The sequence below is a fragment of the Tamandua tetradactyla genome, chromosome 10 (genome assembly GCF_023851605.1).
Source record: "Tamandua tetradactyla isolate mTamTet1 chromosome 10, mTamTet1.pri, whole genome shotgun sequence".
NCBI classification, from domain to species: Eukaryota; Metazoa; Chordata; class Mammalia; order Pilosa; family Myrmecophagidae; genus Tamandua; species Tamandua tetradactyla.
Window position 1 is genome coordinate 25,380,619 of NC_135336.1, and position 26,645 is coordinate 25,407,263.

General features: G+C 40.4%; 1 protein-coding gene across 1 annotated transcript in view; it reads left to right on the plus strand.

The window, feature by feature from the left end:
* The first annotated feature begins 5,089 nt into the window (after positions 1–5,089).
* The window catches only part of FSTL1 (follistatin like 1), a 65,738-nt gene continuing 44,182 nt past the window's right edge, over positions 5,090–26,645 (plus strand). Inside the window, exons 1-2 of the mRNA XM_077118214.1 lie at positions 5,090–5,241; positions 5,396–5,452. Coding sequence (XP_076974329.1) covers positions 5,239–5,241; positions 5,396–5,452 — 60 coding nt within the window. The 5' untranslated portion in view covers positions 5,090–5,238. The remainder of the gene's footprint in view (positions 5,242–5,395; positions 5,453–26,645) is intronic.

Consider the following 26,645-nt stretch of genomic DNA (forward strand, 5'->3'; position numbering starts at 1 on the left):
ATGTGCAAGAGAGCCTGTTGGAATATTGAAACTTCCACCTCCTCAACAACAGCAGCTGGTTTTTCTTGAATCGTGCTAATTATTGAGCACTGGACTAAGGGAATAATGCGAACTAGGTTATTTAAATCATTTTTTTTTTAAGTAGGATTTGTCTTTATGTTCTCTATACTGGTTTCTAAAGGACTCACTACTCGCAAGTATTTTTAACTTCAGGCACAGTATGCACGTAGGATGAGGATATCCCTAATAATAATGAATGTGAAACTGTATTTCAAGTAGTCTTATTGTCAATTTTGAAATTTTTTTTACTAACATTGTCAGACCTGATTAAATTATGTTATTAATTCTGTTCATGTGGCAGATACCTTTTCAGAGGTAGGAAACATATCAGCTCTATCCTTTTCTTTAGAGAAAAAATTTTTATCTTCAATTTGTGGTTTTGTAGCCGAAATATATACACTAGGTATACTATCAAGTTTAAACGAGAGTGTATATAATATGCCGATCCATTTAGTTGGACACACTGCATGTATCACAAAATATTGAAGGGAACAAGCCACTGTCAGTTTCTTTGTGTGGGAGAATGCCCCTCTCTACACAGTTCCTGGGAAATGGTGTGAAACTCCTGACTGACATATGGGCCAAGTATGGGTCCTAAATAAATCTGCATATTTGCAAAAGTCAATTTCTGTTTTTAGATTAAAAAAACAAAAATAGAAGTTCTAATATTCTTTCCCCATGCCCTCTAGGGAGCATGCACCCCACTTTGGAGAGCACTGATCTCCCAGTGTAAGTTGGTTGATTAATTGCTATAGGGGTTTGTTGCTCTCAGTATCTATTTCCTTTTAACATTAGCCTAATTTTCTTTGGGATACGTCCAGGGGTGAGTCCTCACTGGCTTAAGCCAGTCAGCCCATCCCTCCCCCAGTGAGAGTGATTGCTTTGGGGGTGACAAGAGATTCAATTGGGGCTTAAAAAAACAAGTGAACCCTAGGGCTTTTGTTCCTATGGGAAGTGACTCTCTTTCCCACCCCAGATTAAGAAGTGCAAGAGTGTGATGAGGCTGGCCCTGCAGCCAGTTTAGGGCCCTGAGAACATCGGAGCTCCTAGGAGCCACTAGGTAGAAGCTGCAGATGAAATGAGACTGCTGAAGGTAAATGGGAAACAGAAAGAAATTAAATTCTTGGTAGCCCTATTTGAGCTCTGGGATGAAAATGTTCCTAAAGCCAGTCCTATCCCTGGACTTCTTATAAGGGCCAATAAATTCCATTTAATTGCTGAAACCCATTTAAATAGGCTTTTCCGTCACCTGAAACCAGAAATTCCTCACTGATATAACTGTTTTAACTGCTTTATGCAGGTTTTTTTTTGTTGTTGTTATTATCTGCTCGTTTCTTTTTCTTTCTTTTTGTGCTTTATTGTAAAGAGTGGAGTTAATCATACTCTATATTATCACCAATTCCTGCAAGGTCCCTTTTCTGTATTGTCTTTAGTAGCACTTTAATTATATGCTTACAGTGCACCAGGCACTTTACATCCATTAACACATTTAATTTGCACAATAACCCTATGAAATCAGTATTATTATTATCTCCCTTTTAGAGAAGAGGAAAGTGAGACACAGAGAGGTTAAATAACATCTCAAAGTTTACACAGTAAGGAGGAAAGCCAAGATTTACTATCAAGGTAATTTGAACTAAGGCAATCTGGCTCCTAAACCATTCCTCTTAATTGCTATGTTACACCAGAAATGCTGCACTGCCCACATGGTAACACTTGGCATTCTTCAATTGTCCAATGTTTGCCACTATGATGAATGTGAAGTGATATTTTCCACTTATCGTGTAATTTTGGACAAATAAACCTCTCTGAGTTTCAGTTTCCTCCTTTGTATAACGGAGGTAATAATATAATACTGACTTCGTAAGGTCGTTGTGCATGATTTTGAGCATGTTTTCTATACTTGTTAGCCATTAAAATTCTCCTATTGTGAATTACCTGTTCAGACCTTTGTCCATTTTTCTATTGATTTCCTGTCTTTTTCAAATCGATTTGCAGGGGACACATACATACTGCAGTTATGAGGTCTATGTCTGTTTTAAATATGGGGGATCTCCTTCTAACCTATCATTTTTGTCTATGGTGCCTACATCAGTTTCTTAGCTGCTAAAACAAATACCATACAGTGGGATGGCTTAAACAGAAGTTTATTGGCTCATAGTTTTTTGAGGCCAAGGGATGTCCAAAACGGAGGCATTAGGAAGGCACTGCTTTCTCTTCCAAAGACTGTGGCCTTCAAGAGGTTGGCTGCCAGCCATCCTTGGTACTTGGCTTTTCCATCACAAGGCAATGCACAGCACGACATCGTCTCTTTTGGGCTCCATTGACTTCCAGATTCTGGCGTTCGCCATGGCTTGTTTCTTTGTGTCCAATTTCCATTGTTTACAAAGACTTTAGCCATTGGATTAACCTCGTTCAGTTTGGGCACACCTTAACTAATAACATGTTCAAAGGTCCTATGTAAATAGGTTCATACCCACAGGACCAGGGGTTGGGACCTGAACATGCCTTTGCAGGGGGCATAATTCAACCCCCAACAGTGCTCTGGACTGAACAGGAATCAAAGTCATCAAGTGTGCCCCAAATGCTCTGGAGAATAAAGAGATGAAAAATACTATGTCCTCAGCAACAAAAAGTACAGCAGGAGACTCCAGAACAATCACTTAAGCAAGTATTAAACATTATGTAACAGTATGCAATAAAATGCCAAGTTGTAAGGCATCAACACCATTTAGATGTGTAGCATATCAGTGAAATAATAATGGCTACCATTTATAGAGGGTTTACTATTCTCCAGGTACCTTATGTTACTCGTATTTACATTTCAAAACCCTTGCAAAGCATTGTTATTGCATTTGTCAGGCGCAGAAACCTAGGTTCAGAGAGCCTAAGTAACTTGAAAACAGTCACACAACTAGTAAGTGGCAGTGTTAGGATTGGAATCCAGGTCCATTTGACCTCAAACCTCATGCACTTTCTGCTATGCCTAACTACCATCAGAAAAGGTGCTAGAGAAGCAATGAAACTTGAATTGGGGACCAAAAAAAATTAAAAAGGCAGGATTTGAATAAACCGGAGATTCTAAAGTGGGCACAGTGCATGTGAAAGGGATGCAAAGCATTGTGAGTTATTAGTCGGCAGGAACAAAATCTTGTACAGCATAGTTAGTTCCCTGCTAGAGCACAGTGCCTAGCACAGAGTAGCTGGTGGGGGGCATGTATTCTTTACTCCTCTGGCTTCCATCACAGGAGTGACTTGCTTGACTGGTGACCTTGAAAGAGGAACTAGGTATGTAGTTTAACCTCTCAATTGGAGGAGCAGTCTGCTCTTCCATGCAAGCAGTTTTACACAAGCAAGTTTTCCTGCTCTGTTTGTGACTGGATGGGTGGATGGGTATGTCCAATTCTGGGGTGAAGCAATAGCACTGTCCCTACAGATCTAAAGGCATGGCCACTATTACAGCTTTTACTAGGGACAAAGATGACATTCTGCTCTCTGAAAGAGTGACTCCTATAGCTATCTTAATTGATTTAGAACTCACATGGGGAACATGGGTACTATTTAGAGATCCCCCTAAAACCTCAACAGTACACAATCAACAAACCCTAATAGAAGAGTGAATATGACAAGTTCAGAGGTCTGTGAGACGACCAGCCTGATTCCAGCAGAGGGAGTATGCTGAAGTAGTTGAAGTTAAATGGATAGGGTGGGCTCAGTAATGGGGGATCTTACAAGAAAGGATTTAATGTGGGAACAACAGTGCTGAAGTTTTCTGAGCAAGGGGGCAGAGCATAAAGAAGACAGTATTTAAACCAAGTAGTGAGAGAATGTGGCAATAGGCTGCAGTGGAGGGAGAGCCTGGAGATGGAAAGCAGCCAAAGGTGGTTTCCAGAATTGATGAGAAGGATAAGGGTTTGACTTAGGGAAATGGAAATGTGAATGAGGATCAAGGAATGGATATGAGGTCTCAAATGGAAAATTGACAGCATATGGTGAATGTCCAGAGCTGGGAGATGGAGATGCATTCTGGAGGCTACTACTGGTAAAAGAGAGGCACCTCTCTGAAAGTGAGAGGTGAGCAGGGCAGGGGAGCTGGTGGGAAGTGGGGCACTGCCTTGGGCACTATAAATTTGAGGTGCCAGGTGGATTTGTTCACTAGGTGCCGAGGACAGGGTACTGAAGTTAACCCAGAGGAAGGAGTTGAGAGCAGTTTGGAGAGTCAACGCTATCAAAGAGGGAGCACACATTTGAAGGAGGCAGGGAAGAAGTGCGTGGAGATGGGAAACATGAAGATGGAGGTTAACTGGGATGACAGGGGTGGGAACGAGGACAGAGGTGAGAGGTGGGCCGAAGAGAAGAGGAGGACACCATCCTGAATCCCAGGAAAGGATTGGATGAGGCGGTCCGCAAATGCTGGAGTCGGGATCTTCTCAGCAGAGCAGAGCTGCCGCCACCTTGTCCCCAGGAAATCCGTGTGAACCCAAGCACTGTTCCCCGCACCGGCTGGTCCTCCGGCCCTTGCGCCCATTTCTCCGCGCTCCGGCAGCAGTGACACCCTCAACTCCGGACTGCCGAGACTCCTCTGCACCCCGAGCTCTCATCTCTTCAGCTGTGGGGCACGACTCCGGCTTCCGGGGCCGCGGGAGGCCTTTTCCTCCAGGTTCCCGCCCCAGAGCCGGCCCGGGTCCCCCCACGGTACCGCCCACCTGGCCACCGCCGCAGCCAGCGCCCAGGGCCCGCGCGGGCTGCGGCAAGCCAGCGTCCCTCCCCGGGGTGGGGTTTCGGTTCTTTCTCCCGCCCTCCACCCCCTCCGTCTTTGTTGCAGTGTCCCCCGGGACGCCCCCTTCTCAGCTTCGCCTCCACGTCCCCGGAGCCGGAGGGGTGATCGGCGAGGCGGGGCGGGATGAGGCGTTCGGGCGGCGCCGGAACGCCAGCGGGCTTCCCGCAGCTGGGGCCGGGAAGGAGGGCGGGTTGGGGAGCCGCGGGGGCCGCTGCTGCAGGAGGGGGAGGAGAATGGGGAGGAGCTGGGGGGCCGGCATTTGGGAAAGGAGGGGTCTTAAGGGGCCGCGAGCCCAGGTCGAATTTCCTCCGAGGCTGGCGAAGAGTGATACTCCCACCTCAGCTTAGAGCTCGCCGCAGCCGCCGTGCCCCGCGCCCTTTGGAAACGCGGACGGGACCATGGTGAGCGCGGGGCGCGCGGAGCAGAGCGAGGTGGCCGGACCCCCGGGCGATAGGGATTCCCGGGCGGAGGGGACGAGTCCGCGGGACCGAGGAAGTTTCCCGGGTCTGCGCGGGGCCCGGCGCCTTCAGTCGAGCTCTCTTCTCTCTCCCGCAGATGTGGAAACGCTGGCTCGCGCTCGCGCTGGTGGCCGTCGCCTGGGTCCACGCCGAGGTGGGTGAGCCCCTGAGGAGGGCCGGACTAGCGCCCCGCGGCCCTTGGGTCTGCGGGACGGGCGGCCGGGGCGGCGCGTGGGTCCTGGGGTTGCTCCCCCGGGGTGGGACGGCGAGTTTCCATACTTGGGGTGGGGCGGGGATGGGTTGCGCTGCGAGCAGAAATGCTGCTTAAGAAACTTAAATCTCAGAATCAGGAAAAGTAGTTTGGGCCGTAAGCGGGAGCCCCAGCGTGGCTAATATGGAGGGGGAATGGGGAGGGGGAAAGAGGACGAGCTGGGCGGATTGGGACCGAGGCGGCGGGGAGAGCAGCAGCCGAGTTCAAAAAGGCGTCTTGGAGTTCTTTCCTTCCCTTAAGAGGAAAGTTGGGGACTTTCTCCTTCCAAATCTGTCTCCTCGGAAAGAAAGAAAGAAAAGCAGAAATTTCATGAGATTTCTTCCTTGGGGGCGAAATAACATTTACTTTCTCTTTTATAAAGTGAGATGATAAGATTTCCTAATATTTGTCCTCTTCTTCGTAAAGTGCCCTCGGCTACTGTGTTATCTGGGCCGTGTAACGGCCTTCTGAAATCTAAATTTTCCTCTGAATTAACGTTGCGCAAGTGTGAGATCCATTGCTCTGCTCTTTGGAGGCTCAGCGTTTCCAGATGAAGTATTTTTAAAGGTTTTTTTGGTTTTTGTGTGTGTGTGTGTAATTTTTTTCGCAACTCCAATGACCTTCCTGAGACATTACAAACAAACCCTTTGCTCACAAGCCCCTCCATTAACTCAAACGTTTATGGACAGAAAATAAACGATTCTAAATTCCCTGGGCTCTAGACTCCAGAAAAGTGAGGTCAGAAACCAAACATTTGATAATTACGTTAGGAAATGTGGAAGGAATTAGAAAGCATGAGGGAGAAGAAATGGAATGTGCATTACAAAAGAAATAGCTCTCTGTTGGGTGGTTTATTCTCCCTCTTGGAATTTTTTTTATTCGTATTACAGCTTAACCCCACCCTTAGCATCACAATTTAACTCTGCTCAGAAAAACCATAAAGGCATAAAAGTTCTTCATGATTTTTTTTAAAAGCCACATTACACTGAATTCTCATTTAATTCTACATTGTTGGTTGAGGTGGAAACACAAGTGTTTTTACTCCTAGTGAAGGAAAAATAACTAATATTTATTAAATATTTACTATGTATATAATAAAATTACACTTTACTGACGGGGAAACCGAGTCTCAGAGAGGTTACATAATTTATCCAATGCCCTCAGCTGTTAAATGATGGGGATGATGGTAGAGCTCCATACCCCAGGCTCTGAACCACCAGCCCACAGCACTTCCATACACAAGGGCATTTACCAATTACTTCCTGGATACCAGGCATTAGACTGAGTATATTACAAGGTTCATTCTTCTAAAGCTTCCCACCCCCAGCCCTGTGAAGTACATATTGTTATCCCCATTTTACAGAGGCGGAAAACAAATTTAGGGAGATTGGGTAACTTGACCAGAGTCACAAATGCTAATTAGTTCCAAAGAAGGATACGAATCCAGCTCGCTGTACCTTTGGAGCCCATCTTGAACTCCAGGTCTGCTGCTCACCCACTATGTTCTCCAGGGTTTGAATCTGAGGGAGGGCCCTCCATCTCTGGCTGAAATTAGCCCTGGTTAGGGAACACTCCTCCATCCCCTGCTGTGACCCTCAAAAAGCAACTACAGTCCAGTGATGGATGAGGTAGAGTCTGTATTTGGTTTTACACCAGGCTTAAGAATTGCTAGCCAGTGTGTGAAATCGCTCTGTGAACTGGAACGCACATATGAAGTGTAAGGAGGTTTTTGGTTCACCCAGAGCCAGGCTGTGTGGCTCCAGGTCTGGGATCTGTTCTAGGCAGTCTGCATCCCCCACCCCCTCCCTGCAAGTACACTGCAAGAAAAAGCTTAGCACTCAGAGGAAGCTCCCCCAGTCCAATTTCCTGCTTGTGGTAGAAGAGCATCCAGCACTCTCACAGAATTCCCAAGCAAAATCCATGGGGAATGAGGCAAAATAGAAAAGTGCTGAGGCATGAAAACTGAGGGAGTTGGTGCAGAAAGGTGGCTATGAGCTCGGGGTGGGAAAACAGTTACAACGAAACAAGTGAGGGGTTGTAGGCTGTAATTTGTAACTCCAGATTATTAAGGATTATTATTTTTTTAATCAGTCCAACCTCTTGGTGTCTGGCCCTAATGACATTTGGCAAGTTTTAAATCCATGTTTTAATAATAAACCTTTAATAATTCATGGAAAGATAAATTAACCTTCTCGGTACAGGACTTGCAATTTGGATATTATTTTGAGCATTTTGTCTTGTAGTTAATATTACTTGCAGGAGAAAAATTTTCCCTTGTTATCTACCAGAACATGTAGCAAACATAAAGTCAGATAATGATATTTACAGTCTTTATTAACAGGAATCCAATTTAGTAAACTTTAGATCAGTTAAAATTGTATGAGTATTGATGAACTTTTTAAAAATGAAATTTAGAGAAGAAACAGGTTTCTTGGTGTTTCTTGTTTGCTTTCATACAAGCACGAGGATTTGATTTGCCATATTTTTTCCTTGAGGTAAGAATCACAACATAAAATTCACCATTTAATCATTTTAAAGTGTACAGACATTTCAGTGGCTTTTAGTACATTCACAGTGTTGTGCAGCCATCACCACTATCTAATTCCAGAACATTTTCATCACCCCAAAAAGAAATCGCATACCCATTAAGTAGTCATTCTACATCCTGCCCACCTCCCCTCCCTTTATCCCTGGTATCACTACTCTGCTTTCTGTTCCCAAGGATTTGCCTATTCTGGACATTTCCTATAAGTGAAATCATATGATATGTGGCCTTTTATGTGTGGCTCCTTTCACTTAGCATAATGTTTTCAAGATTCAGCCATGCTGTAGCATGTATCAGTACTTCATTCCTTTTTATGAGTAAGTAATATCCTGTTGTTTGGATATATCACGTTTTGTTTATCCATTCATCAGTCTGTGGACATCTGGGTTGTTTGCACTTTTTGACTATTATGAATAATGCTACTGTGATAATTTGTGTTCAAGTTTTTTGTTTTTCAATTAATTGTTTTTCATTTAATTAAAAAACATGTTTTTTTTCAATTAATTCAGCCTATTTTTTAAAAAATGTGATTGCCTGGAAAATCATGTTACTATGTAACGAAGCCAAACCTTTAGAATGGTAACTCTCCAGAATCAGAGATGTCCCAAGCTTGGGAAAAGGTGACGTCATCATTATTAATGCTGCTAGACTATGTAAATCAAGGAACTATTAACATCTCATTAAGAAAAGCCTTCTATTCTAAAGGTTTTCCAAGCTCTCTTACCCTACACCTCAGTTTTTTGTTGTTGTTGTTTTTTGTTTTTGTTATTTTTATTGCTTACCCTCTTCCTTACCTACTCATTCTCTTAACTATTGTTTTACCAACATGATCCTGCACAGCTTCCATCCTCCTAAGCTCACAACCATGGACTCTTTAGAACAGCAAGTCTCAGCTTGGAAGGGTTGTTAGATGTAGCACAAGTCTCTAGAGGGACAGATCTTAGAATCTGGCTGGGAGGAGGATTGGGGGTGGGTGGAATAGGGAAGCAGAGGGAGTTCTTGACCTAGCAGTTATCCAGTTACCCCTTTGCTAGATTGTGTTGGAAGGGTACTTGTGTCCCCTTGCTCACTCTCCTTTCCCCAACCACCCTCCTCCCATTGGAAATTACTGCAGTTAGAGAAAGGTCAGTGATAAGAGGCACAGTGTGGAGTTGAGAACCCTGGCCTTAGTGTGCGTGCCCCTTGCATCTCAATGGGTAGCTCTCAGCCATTCTAACATGGCAGACTGGAGGGACAGTGTGGCCCAACTTCTTTTTTTCAGAAAGACTGCCTTTTTGCAAGTGCCCAAGTACCCCTCATTGTTGGTGGTTGTCCCGTCTGGCACTATGATTTCCAGCATTTTAGATCTAGAAATTCATCATTGTAAGTCATATATACAGAGTACAATACGGAATACTCATTCCAATAAGGACTCATAACCTGAACTAGGAACTGTGAATCGCTTAAGATAATAATAATAACAAGAGCAATAATTAGACAGTTAGACATACTCCACTGAGTTCTGGGGATACAAAATTAGAAATGAGATTATTAGGGAATTTCCCTCTGACACCACATTTCTTAACCTTATTTACACCCTCTTATCAATGAACATTCAAAAACCAGGAGTTTTATTGGTGATGTTGGATCTCTGCATTCTTTAGAATTGTTCTAATGGTAAACACAGGTAGGCCTCGAGTCTGACCCATGTCCCCTGAGTGCTGCTTCTTGGAGCTGCAGTGAAACTAGGATTTTAACCTCTAGTTTGTCCTTTTTGTTTTTTTTCATGGGCAGGCTCCAGGAATAGCTTGTACTTTTTTTATTTTTTATTTTTTGCATGGGCAAGCACTGGGAATGGAACCCAGGTCTCTGCTGAGCCTCTGTCGCACCACCCTGAATAGCTTGTACTTTTAATCACTAAAATAATCTCTTGGTTTTTTATACTCTGTAAAGTAAACTATTTGCTGTGATTCTAGTGATCATCATTGGAAATTAGGATGTTAAAGCATAGCAGGGACTCTTCTGAATATCCAAAATAGATGGACAAGCACCCAGAAATTTGAGGTCCTGGCCATTGAAAGCATCTTGAGAAGGTACATGTTACAATTCCTGTGGAAGTCTCTGGATTGGGTGATGGAAAGGAGGAGTCAGTTCCCAGGCTCGCAGGAGTGAGTTGGGGAGGAGCTGTGAGGTGAAGAGCAGGGGGCATGGACCGTGGTGGAGGTAATGACCCTAGAGAAAATGTCCCGAGAAAGAGGAAACTAAAGTCTTTGTACTCAGTGAGGCAGAACGACAAGTTTCCCCCAGAACCAAGAAAGTGAAGGCTGAGCTGAAAATACGTGATTGTACATGGGAATTGAAAATGTCATGGTTTCTTTTTCCTTCTCCCCTTCAAAGAACTGGACATCCAGACAGGAAGTTTCTAGCAGATACAAATATTAGCTTAATGATATCCAGTATTACAGGTTTGGGGAAAAGAAACCTTTTCAATTGGTTGGGTTCATTTCGTGAAGCCAAGGGATTAACACCCTTAGAGGTCAAATGCATGTTTTTCTCTGTCGTGCCTTCTTTTGGCTCAGGTGGCTTTGGCACTGTGCTCCACAGGCAGCATTCCCTGAGGCCCGCTGCAGGCTGAACATGCCCTGCACTGGGGGCAGAATCATGGATGATGAAGTGCGAGACATGGTCTCTTCCCTCAGGTCGTTTACGATCTAGTGGTGGGGCAGTTGCTTTAAATTATTTAAATTATGGCTAATAGAACATGTACTATCACAACTACATGTTGAGCAAGTGTCTTAACATAAGGCCTTCCATGATTTAAAAATAGTACATCATTAGAATGCATGAATCTGATTAATTGATTAATTTATCATAATTAATTGATAAATTACTTATGAATACATCCTAGCATCCACTACCCAGTCATCAAGACTGGAGGAGTTGGTGCAGAAGTGTGCCAACAGTTAACAGTGAAATGAATGAGAGGTAGGCATGACCTGGATTGCTGTTTTATGACTCTGTCCAAGGATTATTATCTTTTAATCATCCAGTCTCTTGTTACTTTAGTAATATTTGATGGTTTTTAATCCATGTTTTAATAATAATAAACCTTTAATGATTCATGAAAAGATAAATTAACCCTCTCTATATGAGACTTGCAATTTGGATTTTTTTTAAGCTTTTTATCTTGTAATTAATGGTATTTGCAGTAGAAAAATTTTTTCCTTGTTAACTACATGGACATATAGCAAACAGTCAAATGATGGTATTTATAGACTTTATTGACATGAATCCATTTTACTAAACTTTAGATCAGCTTTGGGGGTGCTGACTTGACTACAGTCAACACTGAGAAATAAAGGGAAAAAACTTAAATCATTATATTGGGCCACTTTGCCCTTGTCATTATTGTTTTAAATGGATGCTACATAAGATGCCAATCACATTATTTATGGCAGCTAAAAGCTTTTAAGATACACTGGACATCCAATAATAGGAGAAAGGTTAAAACAAATCTTGGCACATCCAAATGCACCCCCCAAAATCATGCTTAACATTTTTTTAAAGCTCTCACAAATATTTATGATTTAATTTTAACCACCACCACCCTTTCCCCCACCCCCCACCTCCACACCTTTCCTTCACAACTGGGTAAAAATGTATAGAGAAATACAACAAAGTGTATTAGAAATTATCTTTAGGTGATGGAATTATTGGTAGTTTTATTCCTTGCTCTAATATTTCTATATTCTGCATTTTTATGAGTATATTTTATCAGAAAATAGCATATTTTTATTCAAATAAAATAAAATAGCATATGTTAGAATGGTAAATTCCTCTTTTCAAGGTACTGGCTGTAGTATCCAAGGAATAGGACTTCCAGGGATTGGTGGCTCTTTGCATTGCATAGTGAGAAGAAGAGGGGGGTTCAAGTTCTACAGATAACCACCATTGTTTACCCCCCTTTTCAGAGAAATTATCAAAATCAATCAACAGATAAGTGTGATGTGCCTACTAGATCCTACAGACAATATAAATGCCAATACTGTGAAATAAGTGAACTGCAGGTATGGCACAAACCTGGCATGCATGTCACCACTATCCTAGCCCTTACCCAGGACAGACCCTGCTAATCAATCCTGAAATTCTTTCCTGCTGAGCCTGGAGGAGGTTTCAAAACACTTCTCAGCATTGTTCTAGATAGCCACTAGCAAAAAATAGCATCTGTATGTAAGATGAAAGCAATTTGCCATTCCTGTTGGAAAACTCAATTGGGCAAACACTGGCCTATCTTTAGCTAAAAGGAAGGTGACTAGAAGGAAGAATATGGGGCTGTGTGAAATGGTCGGGAGACCACTTGGGGTAATAGGTAATAGAACTGGGATAGCAAATGGATGAAAATCTCAGGAAACCAGCACTTAATAGTTTCTGACCCATGTCTCTAAATTCTTAAGATAAATCTGAACACCATAAAGTAAGCCAAAACCCCTTAATATTGGCTAGTGAGATAATGAGAATTTTCTTTGATGTGCTGTTGGAGAAAACTGTTGGTCCTGCTAAGGCTCAAAAGCTGTTGCTGTCTTTGAAAATAGTTTCTGTGTTATCAACCATCTAGCAATAACTTGATAATAGAAAGCTCTTTGGGTAGGTGGAGTACAACTATATCCTATAAATCTGCATTTTCTGCTGTTTTGAAGGATTTGTATGTGATCTCTTCCAGATGTTTTATATGCTCATTTGAATGCCATCACCCATAAGTCATTCCCAGGATTGTCTGAATTTACATCACCCTGAGTAATCCTCAACACTGTGACCAAATAGCCATGACAGTTGACATCTCAGATGTGTGTGTGTGTGTGTGTGTGTGTGTGTGTGTGTGTGCACGTGCATCAGGAGATATTGGCTTGATTTGATGTGGGGAAAGGTCTCTTTTACTTAACTTTTTTTCTTTTTAATTACAGAAGTTGTGGGTTTACAGAAAAATCATGCATAAAATGCAGGATACCTCCCTATTAACACATTGCATTAGTGTGGTTCATTTGCTGCAATTTACAATTCATGAAAGAATATTTATAATTTAGTATTAACCATAGTCCATGGTTTGAATTAGGATTCACTGTTTATGTTGTACAATACCTTGGTTTTTAAACATTTTATTATACTAACAAATATACTACCTGAAATTTCCCCTTTTAACCACATACAAATATACAATTCAATGCTGCTAATTGCATTCACAATGTTGTGCTATCATCACTGTCCATTACCAAAACTTTTCCACTTCCCCAAGAAAAAAGTGTATAGTTTAAGATTAACCCCCATCCCCACCCCCATTCCCTATGCCCAGCCTGACTCTTGGTAGCCTATATTCTATTTTCTGACTCATTAATTTCGGTGAGACCAGACAATAGTTGTCCTTTTGTGTCTGGCTTATTTCACTCAACGTGATGTCTTCAAAGTTCATCCAAGCTGCAACAAGTATCAGGGCTTCATTTCTTTTATAGCTGAAAAATATTCCATTGTATGTATATTCCACATTTGTTTATCCATTCGTTGGCTGATGGGCACTTGGGTTGCTTCCATCTTTTGGGTAATTGTGAATAATGGCACTGTGAATGTCAGTGTGAAAATATTTGCTCGAGTCCTGCTTTCAATTCTTTTGGGTTTATACCTAGAAGTGGGATTGCCAAGTCTTACAGTAATTCTATACTTAACTTTCTGAGGAACCACCAACCTGTCTTTTATAGTGACTGGACCATTTTACCTTCATGCCAGCAATGAATGAGTGTTCCTCTCCAACACTTGTAATTTTCCATTTTCATTTCAATAGTAGCCATTCTAGTGGGTGTGAAATGGTAATTCATTGTGGTTTTTATTTGCATTTCACAGTTGGCAATGATGTTGAGCATCTCTTCATGTGCTTTTGACCATTTGTGTATCTTCTTTAGAGAGATGTCTATTCAAGTCTTTTGTCCATTTTTTATTAGGTTGTTTTAAATTGTGTGTTGAGTTGAAGGGTTTCTTTTCATATTCTGGGTGTTAAACCCTTATCAGACACATACTTCCATTGTGTATGTTGTCTTTTTACTTTCAAGATAAGGACTTTGATAGACAAAAGTTTTTAATTTTGATAAGGTTCCATTTACCTATTTTTTTCTTTTGTCACTTGTGCTTTGTGTGTAAAGTATAAGAAACCATTGCCTAACACATGGTCCTAAAGATGCTTTCCTATATTTTCCTCTAGGAGTTTTATAGATTTGATTCTTATATTTAAGTATTTGATCCATTTTGAGTTAATTTTTGCGTATGGTGTGGGGTAGGATTTGCCTTCATTCTTTTGCACATAGATATACAGTATTCCCAGCACTGTTTGTTGAAGAGACAATTCTTTACTCATTAACTACACTTCTCACCCTTAACAAAAATCAGCTGGTCATAGATGTGAGGGCTTATTTTTGAACTCTCGGTTTCATTCCATTGATTTATATATCTGGCCTTGTGCCAGTACCATGCTGTGTGACTACTGTAGCTTTGTAATAAGTTGTTTGGTTTTTTTTAAAATTTTTTTTAACATGGGCAAGCACCAGGCCTCGAACCCGGGTCTCCAACATAGCAGGCGAGAACTCTGTCCCTGCACCACCATCTCCTGCCTGTAATAAATTTTAAAAAGGAAGTTTGAGTCTTCCAACTTTGTTCATTTATGTCAAGATGGTTTTGGCTACTTAGGGCCCCTTACTCTTCCATGTAAATATGAGAATTGACTTTTCCATTTCTGCAAAAAATGCTATTGGAATTTTTATTCAGATTAATTACATTGAGTCTGTAAATCCTTTTGGGTAGAATGGACATCTTAACAATAGTCTTCCAATCCATGAACAGGGAATGTCTTTCCATTTATTTAAGTCTTCTTTGATTTCTTTCAGCAATGTTTGGTAGTTTTCTGTGTACACGTCCTTTGCATCCTTGGCTAGAATTATTCTGAGAAATTTTATTCTGTTAGTTGCTTTTGTATATGGAATTTTTTCTTGATTTCTTCTTCAGCTTCTTCATTACTAGTGTGTGGATACTACTGATTTTTGTATGTTGCTCTTGTATCCTGTCACTTTGTTGAATTCATATTAGCTTTAGTAGCTTTTTTTGTGGATTTTTCAGGATACTCTGTTTATAGGATCATGTCAACTGCAAGTAGGGAAAATTTCATTTCTTCCTTTCCAACTTGGACACATTTAATTTCCTTCTCTTGCCCAGTTGCCCTGGCTAGAGCTTCCAGTGCAATGTTGAACAATGGTGATGGCAGTGGACTTTTTATTTTTCTTGTTCCTGATCTTAGAGGGGACACTTTTAGTCTTTCACCATTGAGTATCATGTTAATGGTGGATTTTTATATATGCCCTTTATCATGTTTCCTTGTATTTCTAGTTTTTAATGTGTTTTTATTAAGAAGGGATGCAGGATTTTGTCAAATGCCTTTCCTTTATCAACTGACATAGATGATCATGTATTTTGTTTCCCCTTCTTCTATTAATATGGTGGATTATATTAATTTATTTTCTCATGTCAAACCACCTTTGCTTACCTGGGGTATATCCCACCTAATCATGGTCATGGTTAATACTATTTTAATGCACTGTTGGATTTTGTTTGCTAATAGTTTGTTGAGAATTTTTACATTCATAATTTTCTTTTCTTGTGGTATCTTTATCTGGCTTTGTTAAGAGGGTGATGTTGGCTTCAAAGAATGAGTTAGGGAATGTTCCCTTTCTCTTCTGTTTTTGAGAAGAGTTTGAACAGGATTGGTATTAATTCTTGTAATGTTTGGTAAAATTCACCAGTGAAGCCCTCTGGTCCTGGACTCTATTTTGTTGGGAGGTTTCTGGTTACTAATTCATTCTTTCTAGTTTTGGTTTGTTGATATTTTTTATTTCTTCTTGAGTCAGTATAAGTAGTATGTGTCTTTCTAGGAATGTGCCCACTTCATCTAGGTTATCTAATTTGCTATCATTCAGTTCTTATACTCCTTTTTATTTCTATGGGGTTCGTAGTAAAGTTCCCCTTTCACTTCTGATATTACTTATTTGTTTCTACCCTTTTTTTCCTTTGTCAGTCAGCTAAAGGTTTGCCAATTTTATCTTTTCAAAAAACTGACTTAGAGTTCTGTTGATTCTCTCTTGCACTATATCTCCACTCTAATCTTTGTTATTTCCTTCCTTTTGCTTGCTTTGGGTATAGTGTGCTTTTCTTTTTCTAGTTCCTCCTGTTTTGAAGTTAGGTCACTGGTTTGAATTTTTTTTTTCTTATTTAATGTAAGCATTTGAGCTATAAATTTCACTCTCAGCACTGCCTTTACTGCATTCCATAAGTTTGGTGTTGTCTTTTCATTTTCATTTGCCTCAAGATATATCCTAATTTCCCTCTTGGTTTCTTCTTTGACCCATTGCTTGTTTAAGAGTGTGTTGTTTAATTTGCACTTATTTGTCAATTTTCCATTTCTTCCTCTGTTATTAATTTCTAGCTTCCTTCCATTGTGGTCACAGGAAGTACATTGTATAATTTCAGTATTTTTAAATTTACTGAGACTTCTTTTGTGACCCAAATATGGTCTACCCGGGAGAATGTTCCACTCAAAAATAGTGTGTTTTCTACTATTGTTGGATGAAATGTTCATGTCTGTTAGGTCTAGTTGGTTTAGAGTGTCATTTAATTCTTCCCTATCCTTATTGATGTTCTGTCTGGATGTTCTATCCATTATTAAAAGTGGTATATCAGAGCCTTCTATTAAAATACAGCCATCTATTCTTTAGTTCTGTCAGTAGTTGCTTCATATATTTTGTACCTCTGGCGTTATATTCATTTATATTTATGGTTCTGTCTTCTTGTTCAATTGACCTCTTTTTTGGTATATAATGACCTTCTTTGTCCCAGTAACAATTTTTGACCTAAAGTTTATTTTATCTGATATTTGTATAGCTGACCAGCTCTTTTTTGTTGTTGCTACTACATGATCTATTTTTTCCATCCTCTCTATTTCAACCTACTTCTTTAAATTTAGGATGAATTTGTAAACAGCATACAGTTGGATCATGCTCTTTTTTTTTTTTTTTTAACTTTTTTTATTGTATAATATAACATACATACAAAGCACATACAAAGCAAAGAAACAAAAAAGCGTTAGTTTTCAAAGCACTCTTCCACAAGTAGTTACAGGATAGATCCCAGAGTTTGTCGTGGGCTACCATACCATCATCTCAGATTTTTCCTTCTAGCTACTCCAGAACTTTGGAGGCTAGAAAGAATAAATATTTTTTTATCAGCACAATTACTTTTTTTTTTTGAAAAAATGACATATATACAAAAAGGCAATAAATTTCAAAGAACAGCGCAACAGTTAGTTGTAGAGCAGATATCAGAGTTTGGTGTGGGTTACAATTCCACAGTTTTAGCTTTTACTTTTAGCTACTCTAAAATACAGGGGACTAAAAGAAGTATTAATATAATGATTCAGCTGTCATACTCGTTTGTTAAACCCTGCCTTCTCTGTATAGCTCTACTATCGCCTTTGATCTTTCTCTTACTCTTTAGGGTATTTGAGCTATGGGTCATGCTCTTTTATCCATTCTGCCAATCTGTGCCTTTTGACTGGAGAGTTCAGTCGATTCACATTTAAAGTAACTACTGATAATGTGTAGCTTTTCTGTTATTTTGCTCATTTGTCTTTGTAAGTCATATCTTTTTTGATACTCAGTTCCTCTATTAGTGCCTATTTTCATATTTATTTGAATTTTTTATTGTAACATTTTGAAAAACAAATTTTTTCATATATTTTACTTGTGGTTAACATGGGGTTAAAATTTAACATCCTAAAAGTATGATAGTCTTATTTGATTTGATACTAATTCAACTTCAGTAGCATGCACATACACTTCCTATATCCCTTTGTCTCTCCACTTTTTTTATACTTGTTACAAATTAGATTTTTGTACATTGAATGTCTCAAAACCATACATTTATCATTAATTTTTATGCATTTGCATTTTAGCACCTGTAGGAAATAAGAATGGAGTTATATACCATAACCTACATAATAACCCATATGGTTAACTTTACCAGAGGACTTTATTTCTCTGTGCCACTCTTACCCACTCATCTGTGGCCTTTTCTCTCAGTCTGAAGAACTCCCTTTAGCATTGCTTGTAGGGCAGGTCTAATAGTGACCAACTCCGCTTTTTTTTATCTGAGAGCATCTTAATCTCTCCTTCATTTTTGAAAGAAAGTCTTGCTGGATATAAAGTAGTTGGTTGGTGTGTTGGTTTGAAACTGTCGCGTACCCCAGAAAAGCCATGTTCTTTGATCCTTATTTGACATTGCTGGCTGGGATCTTTTTGATTAAGCTGTTTCCATGGAGATGTGACCTTCCCAGTTGTGGGTTGGACCTGTGGACTAGGTGGTTTCCATGGAGATATGTCTATACTCATTCAAGGAGGGGTCACTTACTGGAATCTTTGGAAGAAGCTTCAGAGCCCATACAGCCGGAGACCTTTAGAGATGCAGAAGGAAAATGCCCCTGGGGAAGTTGTTTGAAACCAGAAGCCAAAGACCCCGACAGACCCCAGCCATGGGCCTTCTCAGCTGTCAGAGGTGTTCTGGACTCGTTTACATTTCTTGAGTCAAGTATCTTTCCCTGGATGCCTTAGTTTGGACATATTTATGGCCTTAGGACTGTAAACTTGTAATGTAATAAATTCCCTTTTTAAAGGCCATTCCATTTCTGGTATATTGCATTCTGGCAACTTTAGCAAACCAAAAACAGTTGGCAATTGTTTTTTCTTTTTCAACACTTTAAATATCCCTGTCCACTACTTGCTTGCCTTCACGGTTTCTGATGAGAAATTGACAATTTTATTGGAATTCCCTTGTACGTAACTTGTTGCTTTTCTCTTGCAGCTTTCAGAACCCTCTCCTTGTCCTTGGCATTCAGTAGTTTTATTAGATGTGTCTGGGTGTGGTGCTCTTTGAGTTTATCCTATATGGTGTTCGTTGGGCTTCTTGAATGTGAATATTCACATCTTTCATTGAATTTGGGAAGTTTTCTGCCATTATTTCTTTGAATCTTCATTCTTCTCCTTTCTTTATTCTTCTGGGACTCTCATAATGCGTATATTGGTAGGTACACTTGATGATGTGCCATGGTCTCTTAGAGTCTGTTTACACTTTTTTATTCTTCTTACTGCTCCTCAGCCTGAATCACTTCATTGTCTTTCCTTCAGGATCATTAATTTTTTCTTCTGTCACATCTTGTCTGCTGTTGAAGTCATCTAGAAAATTTTTATTTCAGCCATCATACACTCCAACTCTAGTATTTCTATACAGTACCTATTGAGAATCTCAGGAGTCCCATGATGTTTATTCAGTGTTTTCCTCATATCCTTTAGTTCTTTCTCCATATTTTCCCTTAATCTCCTTAAGCATATTGAGGATCACCTTTTTAAAAGTTTTTGTCTAGCCAAAAGACCTGGGTTTGATTCCTGGAGCTTGCCCATGCCAAAAGAAAGAAAAAAAAAAAAGTCTTTGTCCAATAAGTCCAAAACCTTTTTCCTTTTTTAACAAAAAAATTTTTATTAATTTTTAAATTTTAAAAAAATATGACAAGAAGGAAACACATTCTTACATATGATCATTCCGTTCTACATATATTATCAGTAATTCACGATATCATCACATAATTGCATATTCATCATCATGATGATTTCCCAGAACATTTGCATCAATTCAGAAAAAAATAAAAAGACAACAGAAAAAGAAATAAAACAAAAACAGATTAAAAAAATTATACATACCATACCCCTTACCCCTCCCTTTCATTGATCACTAGCATTTCAAACCAAATTTATTTTAACATTTGTTCCCCCATATTTATTTTTATTCCATATGTTCTACTAATCTGTTGACAAGGTAGATAAAAGGAGCATCAGACACAAGGTGTTCACAATCACACAGTCACATTGTGAAAGCTTTATCATAATACAATCATCGTCAAGAAACATGGCTACTGGAACACAGCTCTACATTTTCAGGCAGTTCCCTCCAGCCTCTCCTTTACATCTTGAATAACAAGGTGATATCTACTTAATGCATAAGAATAACCTCCAGGATAATCTCTCCACTCTGTTTGGAATCTCTCAGCCATTGACACTGTCTCATTTCCCTCTTCCCCCTTTTGGTCGAGAAGGTTTTCTCAATCCAGCCTTTTTCCTTTTTGTTGAAGCTTTCTGGATCTTCAGCTTCTTCCTTTGATGGACCAATATTTCCTGTTTCTTTGTTTGTCTTGTACTCTTCTTATACACTGTACATTTTAATATTTTAAGGTGTTAACTCTGGAATTTAATCTTGCAGCTGTCTGTTCCTTTAGTTTGTATCCAAGTAGTGATATCACAAAAACATTCTTGAATGTCAGGAGCTAATTTAAACAAACCAAAGCAAAAAGTCCCTTTCACAGTCTGTGCTAATTGGCTCTGTTTTGGTGGTGATTTCCTTCAGAGTTTCTCTCTCCTATCAAGAAGTTCAGCCCAAGGTAAATGCAAAGTACAGGGTCCTCTCTGTCTTATCTGAGCCTGCCTGGAGCCATGGAGACTGCTTCTTTTCCTGGGCTTGTGCTTGATTGTGGCTTTAGGAATTCCCCTCTTTACAATTTGCAAGTGTTCCAGTGAACACCCTCTCTACTCCTTTGGAAGTAAACTTTCACTTCCTTCTGTGTGCTCTCTTCTATGACTTAATGCAGGTAGTCCTTTCTCTAGGCCACTTTGACTTACTTCTCATACTGTCCCAACTGTCTGCTAACTTGCTCCCTGTCCTCAAGACAAACAATGTGAGGATGAGCCTGAGACAGATTCCTTGGCTCAGTCCCTCAGACTTCTACCCAATGGACTGTCACTGACGTACGCACCCTGGCATGCACACAGAGGCCACTCTTCTCCCTCTGGATCATGGCCGGGACCCATGGTGGGATCACAAACTGGCTCCATCCCGCATTGTGAAGGGGGTTGGGAAGAGGCCAGCAAGGGCTACGGGACCTTCTTCTATGGCTTTTGAAGCTACCCACTTGATTCAGCACTTGCCCAGTTGACCTAGCCCTTTAACTGTTTTCTGTAGTTTTGAGAAAAGTTACTGTCTTTAAGATTTTACTACTCCCCTTGCCAGGGGGGGATAGAACAATGCTACATTCAGAGAGGCCCTCAGCAATCTGAAGTAGCTGATCAAAGACAGTGATCAGCCTTCAGATCTCACACGTGCAGATTGGACGACTAGGTCTTTGTGTCCCACCCTGGCACCAGTAAGCTGTACCAGGAGCCTACGCTGAAGTCCCCACTGCTGCCTGCCACAGGCTGGGGGTTGGGGGATCATAGTCACTGCAAAGAAGGTAAACTCACAGGAATTTGGCACAATTTACCTGCCTGTTTCTCATTCCTCCCTGGAGTGTTCCACTAGACTCCAGAGATTAAGAATGGTTCATTCAGACAGTTCTAGCCAGTTTGATAGTTGATTTGGTGGAGTGATTGATTCTGGGACTTTCAACTTAATTGTTAATTAATTATTCCTGGGGCCACTTTGACTTAATAATTTTGATTCTGCCATCTTCCCACGGTTCTTTCATTCCTTTACTTTTCATTGTTATTCCTGATTTAAAATTCTTGCATTTGAGGCACAATATATCTTTCCCCACAGTTTTCCATTCTATCCCTCAATTACAGGTAGTGAGTGTTCACTATATTTAATATTTTTAACTATAGTAATAATAATATAACAGAAGCTAATTAATTGATCTTCTACTGAAGTGCATTGTGCTAGTTACTTTGCAGATATGCTATTATTAAGAATAGTATGAGACTAAGAGTACCTTAGGTCTCTATTCTTAAGGATCTGCTACCACCATAGCTACTGTACAGTTCAAATGGCCCTGCTCATTAGGGGGCTAAATTTATGGCTTGAGCAGAAATTACTGCCCCCTCCCTCATCTCTTGTCAGTGGTTCAGAAAACCCTGAGATGAGGCAGTGGGATGGATGACTGCTGCCTTCTCAGAATTTGGGGAGCTCCTCTTGGGCAACAGAGGCTATTTTCAACTTGTCTACCTGATAGGTGTATCCAATAAGTGGCAGCTTTTTCACAAGGAACTTCATCTGAAATTGTGTCTGTTCTTGGGGTCCTGCAGTTTTTCTCTTATTCCCCATTTTCATATCACTCAAGGCTCCTACTGAGTTCGTTTCTTCTGCTCTGCCTCTTCTAGCTGCTGTGACCTTGTAAGTTCACCTAATATCTATGATTTTCAGCTTTAGCTAAGAGCAAGGACTTTGGGCTATGGATTGAGCAAGTTCCTTAACCTCCCTGACCTTATTTTCCTCATCTGTAAACCAGGAATAACCTTTCTTATTCAGATCCAATTTAGAGAATGGAAAAGGTTTCACCTGATCATCTTAAAATCAACACCCAAAGCAAACAAGCAAACACCTACGAGAGTTTGAGGGAACCAGACCCAAGAGATAACGTGCCCTTTACCAGTTCCTACTAGACACTGACAAGAAATGTTTTGACTCTGTACTTATTTCAATGAGAGAATTCTCTGTTTACATGTAAATATCCATTAGAGATTGTCTATTTTTGCACAGCATGTGCACTCGCTCAAGTTGTTGCTCCATTTACTGATTTATCCTTGAGAAAATACTGCATAGTGCTTAGGAACTCAGGTCTGGGAACTAGATTACCCTAGTTTAAATCCTGTCTTTGCCTTTATTAGCCACTTGATGTTGGGAAAGTTAACCTTCTGGGCCTGTTTCCCCATCTATAAAATGGGCCTAATACAAATATCTACCCCCCAAAAGTTAGTTGTGAGAATCAGATAGGCTAATACATGCAAAGCAGTTAGGGTAGTGTTTTGGCATAGTACTTGATTAGTATTAGCTGTTATTATCATTTTTGTGGTGTAGCTGTTTATAGGAAGAGCTCCAAAAGCTAAGGATGAGGGAATTGTGTACCTGCACATGTGTGTATGCATGCATACGTGTATGTGCATATATGCTCTCAGCATGCAAGCCTCCCCATGCCTCTTGTTATCTCTGCAGACATTTAAGTATCTTCTTTTTTAAAAAAGAGAGCTGGGGTTATTTATTTGGTAGTGACAAAGGGCCGGTAGACCTTTTGGCACCCAGAATTTATATCAGAACCCTTGGTTCTATTAAGCCAATCTCCCCTTCAAATTTCTTCCATATAGAGTTTCTTCTGCAAAGTCACAACTCAGTCATTCTTCTGGGAAAAGAATTACATATTCATTGAGCACCTCCTATGCGTACAAGTGGAATGTGCACCTGGCATAGCTTCTCCCCAAAGACAAATGAGTGAAGGGAAGAACTGGAAAGAGAACAGTAAGCGAGAAAGGCAAAAGGATAGCAGTAAAAAAACACCCTGGAATGTTTCTACACTTAACTTTTCTCTCTCCCGTAATCCTTCTTCATACCTATGGAGATGGTCACCAGATAGCTTGGATTTTTCTGGAGTGATCACTTCCATGTTTTCTGACTGTAGTCCCTGTAACACACAGGCCATGAATTCTAAATTTGTGGGGTGGAAAATATGATCACACAGAGGACGAACGCTCTTTGCTTTCAATGTTTAAAAAATAAATACTAACTATCCTCAAAGACAGGGTAGAAAAATATTCCTGGAGCAGGGTAGGATTGCCCCTTGGGAACCAAAGGCAACAGCTTCTGGCATTTTGCCCATAAACCATGAGTCCTTTGCTGGGAAGGCCCTGCCGTGTCTGAAAGCCATTCCTGACTCCAGCCTCCCGGGACCACACTTTCCCAGGCCCCAGAACCAAATCTCTTCGCTGCTCCCTTTGTCGTCTTTGCTTATCTTCATCTTTCTCCTCTCGCTGCTAGACTGTGCTTTTCTTTCTCATTTTCCTCCTCCTGTTACAAAGAGGTCAGAGTGAAGTTTGGGGGGCTACATTAGGAGCCCCATGTTCATATTTTATGTACGGATAAAGCTGCACAACGTCTTCCTGTGTTATTTTATTTCACCCATCTGGGACAAAGTAAAATTTCTCAAAGTAAATACTCTATGGCACTGAGTTAGTGTTGGTGAGTTAGACATAGACACTGTCCTCGGGGAGCTTGGAGTTCAGAGGGGAGGAGACAGACAAGGACATAGTCCAGAGTAAAACAGCGTGTTAAGTGCTAGGACAGGGCTCAAAAGCTAACCCAGCATTGGGAGTTCCAGCAAGTTCTCCAAGAAAAGTGGCCCATAGGCTGAGCCATGAAAAAGGAATAGTAATTAGCCAGACAAGAAGAGGAAGGAGAGGGAAAGAGACTTACTTAATTCTCACAACCTGGTGGTGTACTTATTATAATCTTCATTCCATCTACAAAGAAGCCGTAGCTCAGAGAATTTAGCTAGTTATCCAAAATCAACCACCTAGTAAATGGCAAAGCCAAGGTGCAAACCTGGGACATAAAATCCCAAGGCAAATGCTTGGTGTTCTAGGCCCACTGTGTCTTGTTTAAGAAGACAACTTTGAAGACATTTTTGACTAGGAAATGTGGACTCAACACTCAGCCAACAGGCTTGGTCATTTAACCCTTCAAATTATAGCATTACTAAAAGACTAAACTGCCTGGATTGACACTTCAGTCCTGGTCGTTCTGGCCACATAGATATGGGCAAGGTCTCAAACTTGGATTCAGTTGAGGCCCACATTGGAGTGCAGTTGTTAGTGACTTGGGAGATGTTATAAAGTAATTTCTTTGTCCTTCAGATTTATTCACAACTGTCCAGTATTAAGACCAAATTGCAAGACAGCTGTAAAATTCCAGTAGAGTTGTTGGGTATGGTCATACAGTTGGTCTACTGCACAAGTGCACCCAGCTAAGAGGGGCAAGTGGGACTGAATTCATTCTGCACTCTGCTCGCTGAACCACAGACCCCAGGATAGGGTTTGTTTGCCTACCAGAGAATTGTATGTTTTATAAATTGATTTCATTCAGAGTTTTAAAATTTTTCACAACAGGCTTCTGTTTGAACTAGGTTTTTGTGGATTTTCCTCATGGATAAGCTACAGTGATACAGATGGAAATTTTAAAAATCTGTTCTTTTGTACCCACACTGAGCTACTTTTGGCTGTTGCCCAACCCAGTCTAGTTTGGGAACAGTGATTTCCCGGGAATTAAGAAAAGCATTCCTGGCACAGAATAAGAAGGAGGTCCTTTAATCCTGTGTAGATTATTGTAATGCCTGGATGCATCCTAGAGTATATTAAGCAGATAATCAAAAAGTATTGGCAAAGTCCCCTGAGGGATGGGAGAAAGAATATGGAACTATCAAACTTTACCATCAGGGAATCCCCTGATACTGTGTTAAACTTTAGAGACACCCAAATCAACAGGCCATGCCCTCGATCATGAAGCTTACTCTTAAGAAGCTTATGTAAGTAGCAGAGAAGCTTAGACTACCTATAGGTATGCCTAAGAGTTACTTCTGGAGGACCTCTTTTGTGGCTCAGATGTGGCCTCAGTCTCCCTATACCCAACTCTGCAAATGAAATCATTGCCCTCCCCCTACATGGGACATAACATCCAGGGGTGAAAGTCTCCCTGGCAGCATGGGAGATGACTCCCAGAGCTGAATCTAGACCTGGCACTGTGGTGCATTAACAATTCCATCCTGACCAAAAGCAGGGAAAGAAGTGTAATTAATAAAGTATCAGTGGCAGAGAGAGTTCAGATAGCATCGAGAGGCTACTCTGGAGGTTACTTTTACGCAAGTTTCAGTTAGACATTGCTACCTATCATAACTTACCAACCCCCAACCAGGACCATTCCAGCCAATTCTAAAGAACACCTAGGGCAATATATAAGATTCCACAAGGGTTCCAGGCACTAGAGTAATTTTGCAGAAACCTAGAACCTCCAGATTGGTCCCTGGTCCAGATAAGTCCTGAAACCTAGAGGGCCCAGCCTCTCCAAAACATGAGATAGTTCCATCTCCCTATCCCATATGAAAAATTTAGAATTGCCATAGCCCAAATACCCCTAAAGAGAGGGATGGAATGATCAAAGGTGATGTTAGAGTTATACAGAGAAGGTAGGATTTAACAAATTAATATGAATGCTGAATCATTAAATCGCTCTCTCTTTTAGTCTCCAGTATTTTATAGCAGCTAGAAGTAAAAACCTAAAATTGTGAAAATGAAACCATGTCAAACTCTGAAATATGTTCTACAACTAATTGTGCTATGCTTTGAAATTTACAGTTTTTTTGTATATATGTTATTTTTCACCAAAAAAAAGGGAAAAAAAAAGTCAATTGTGATGTTAAAAAGATATTTAAGCCCTCTAGCCTCCTATATTCTGGAGCAGCTAGAAGGAAAAATATGAGAAGATCACATAGGTAGCCTATGACAAACTCTGGGATCTGTCCTGTAACTACTTGTTGAAGAGTGCTTTGAAAACTATTGCTTTTTTTCTTTCTTTGCTTTGTATATATGTTATACTATACACTAAAAAAAGTTAAAATTAAAAATTAAAAAA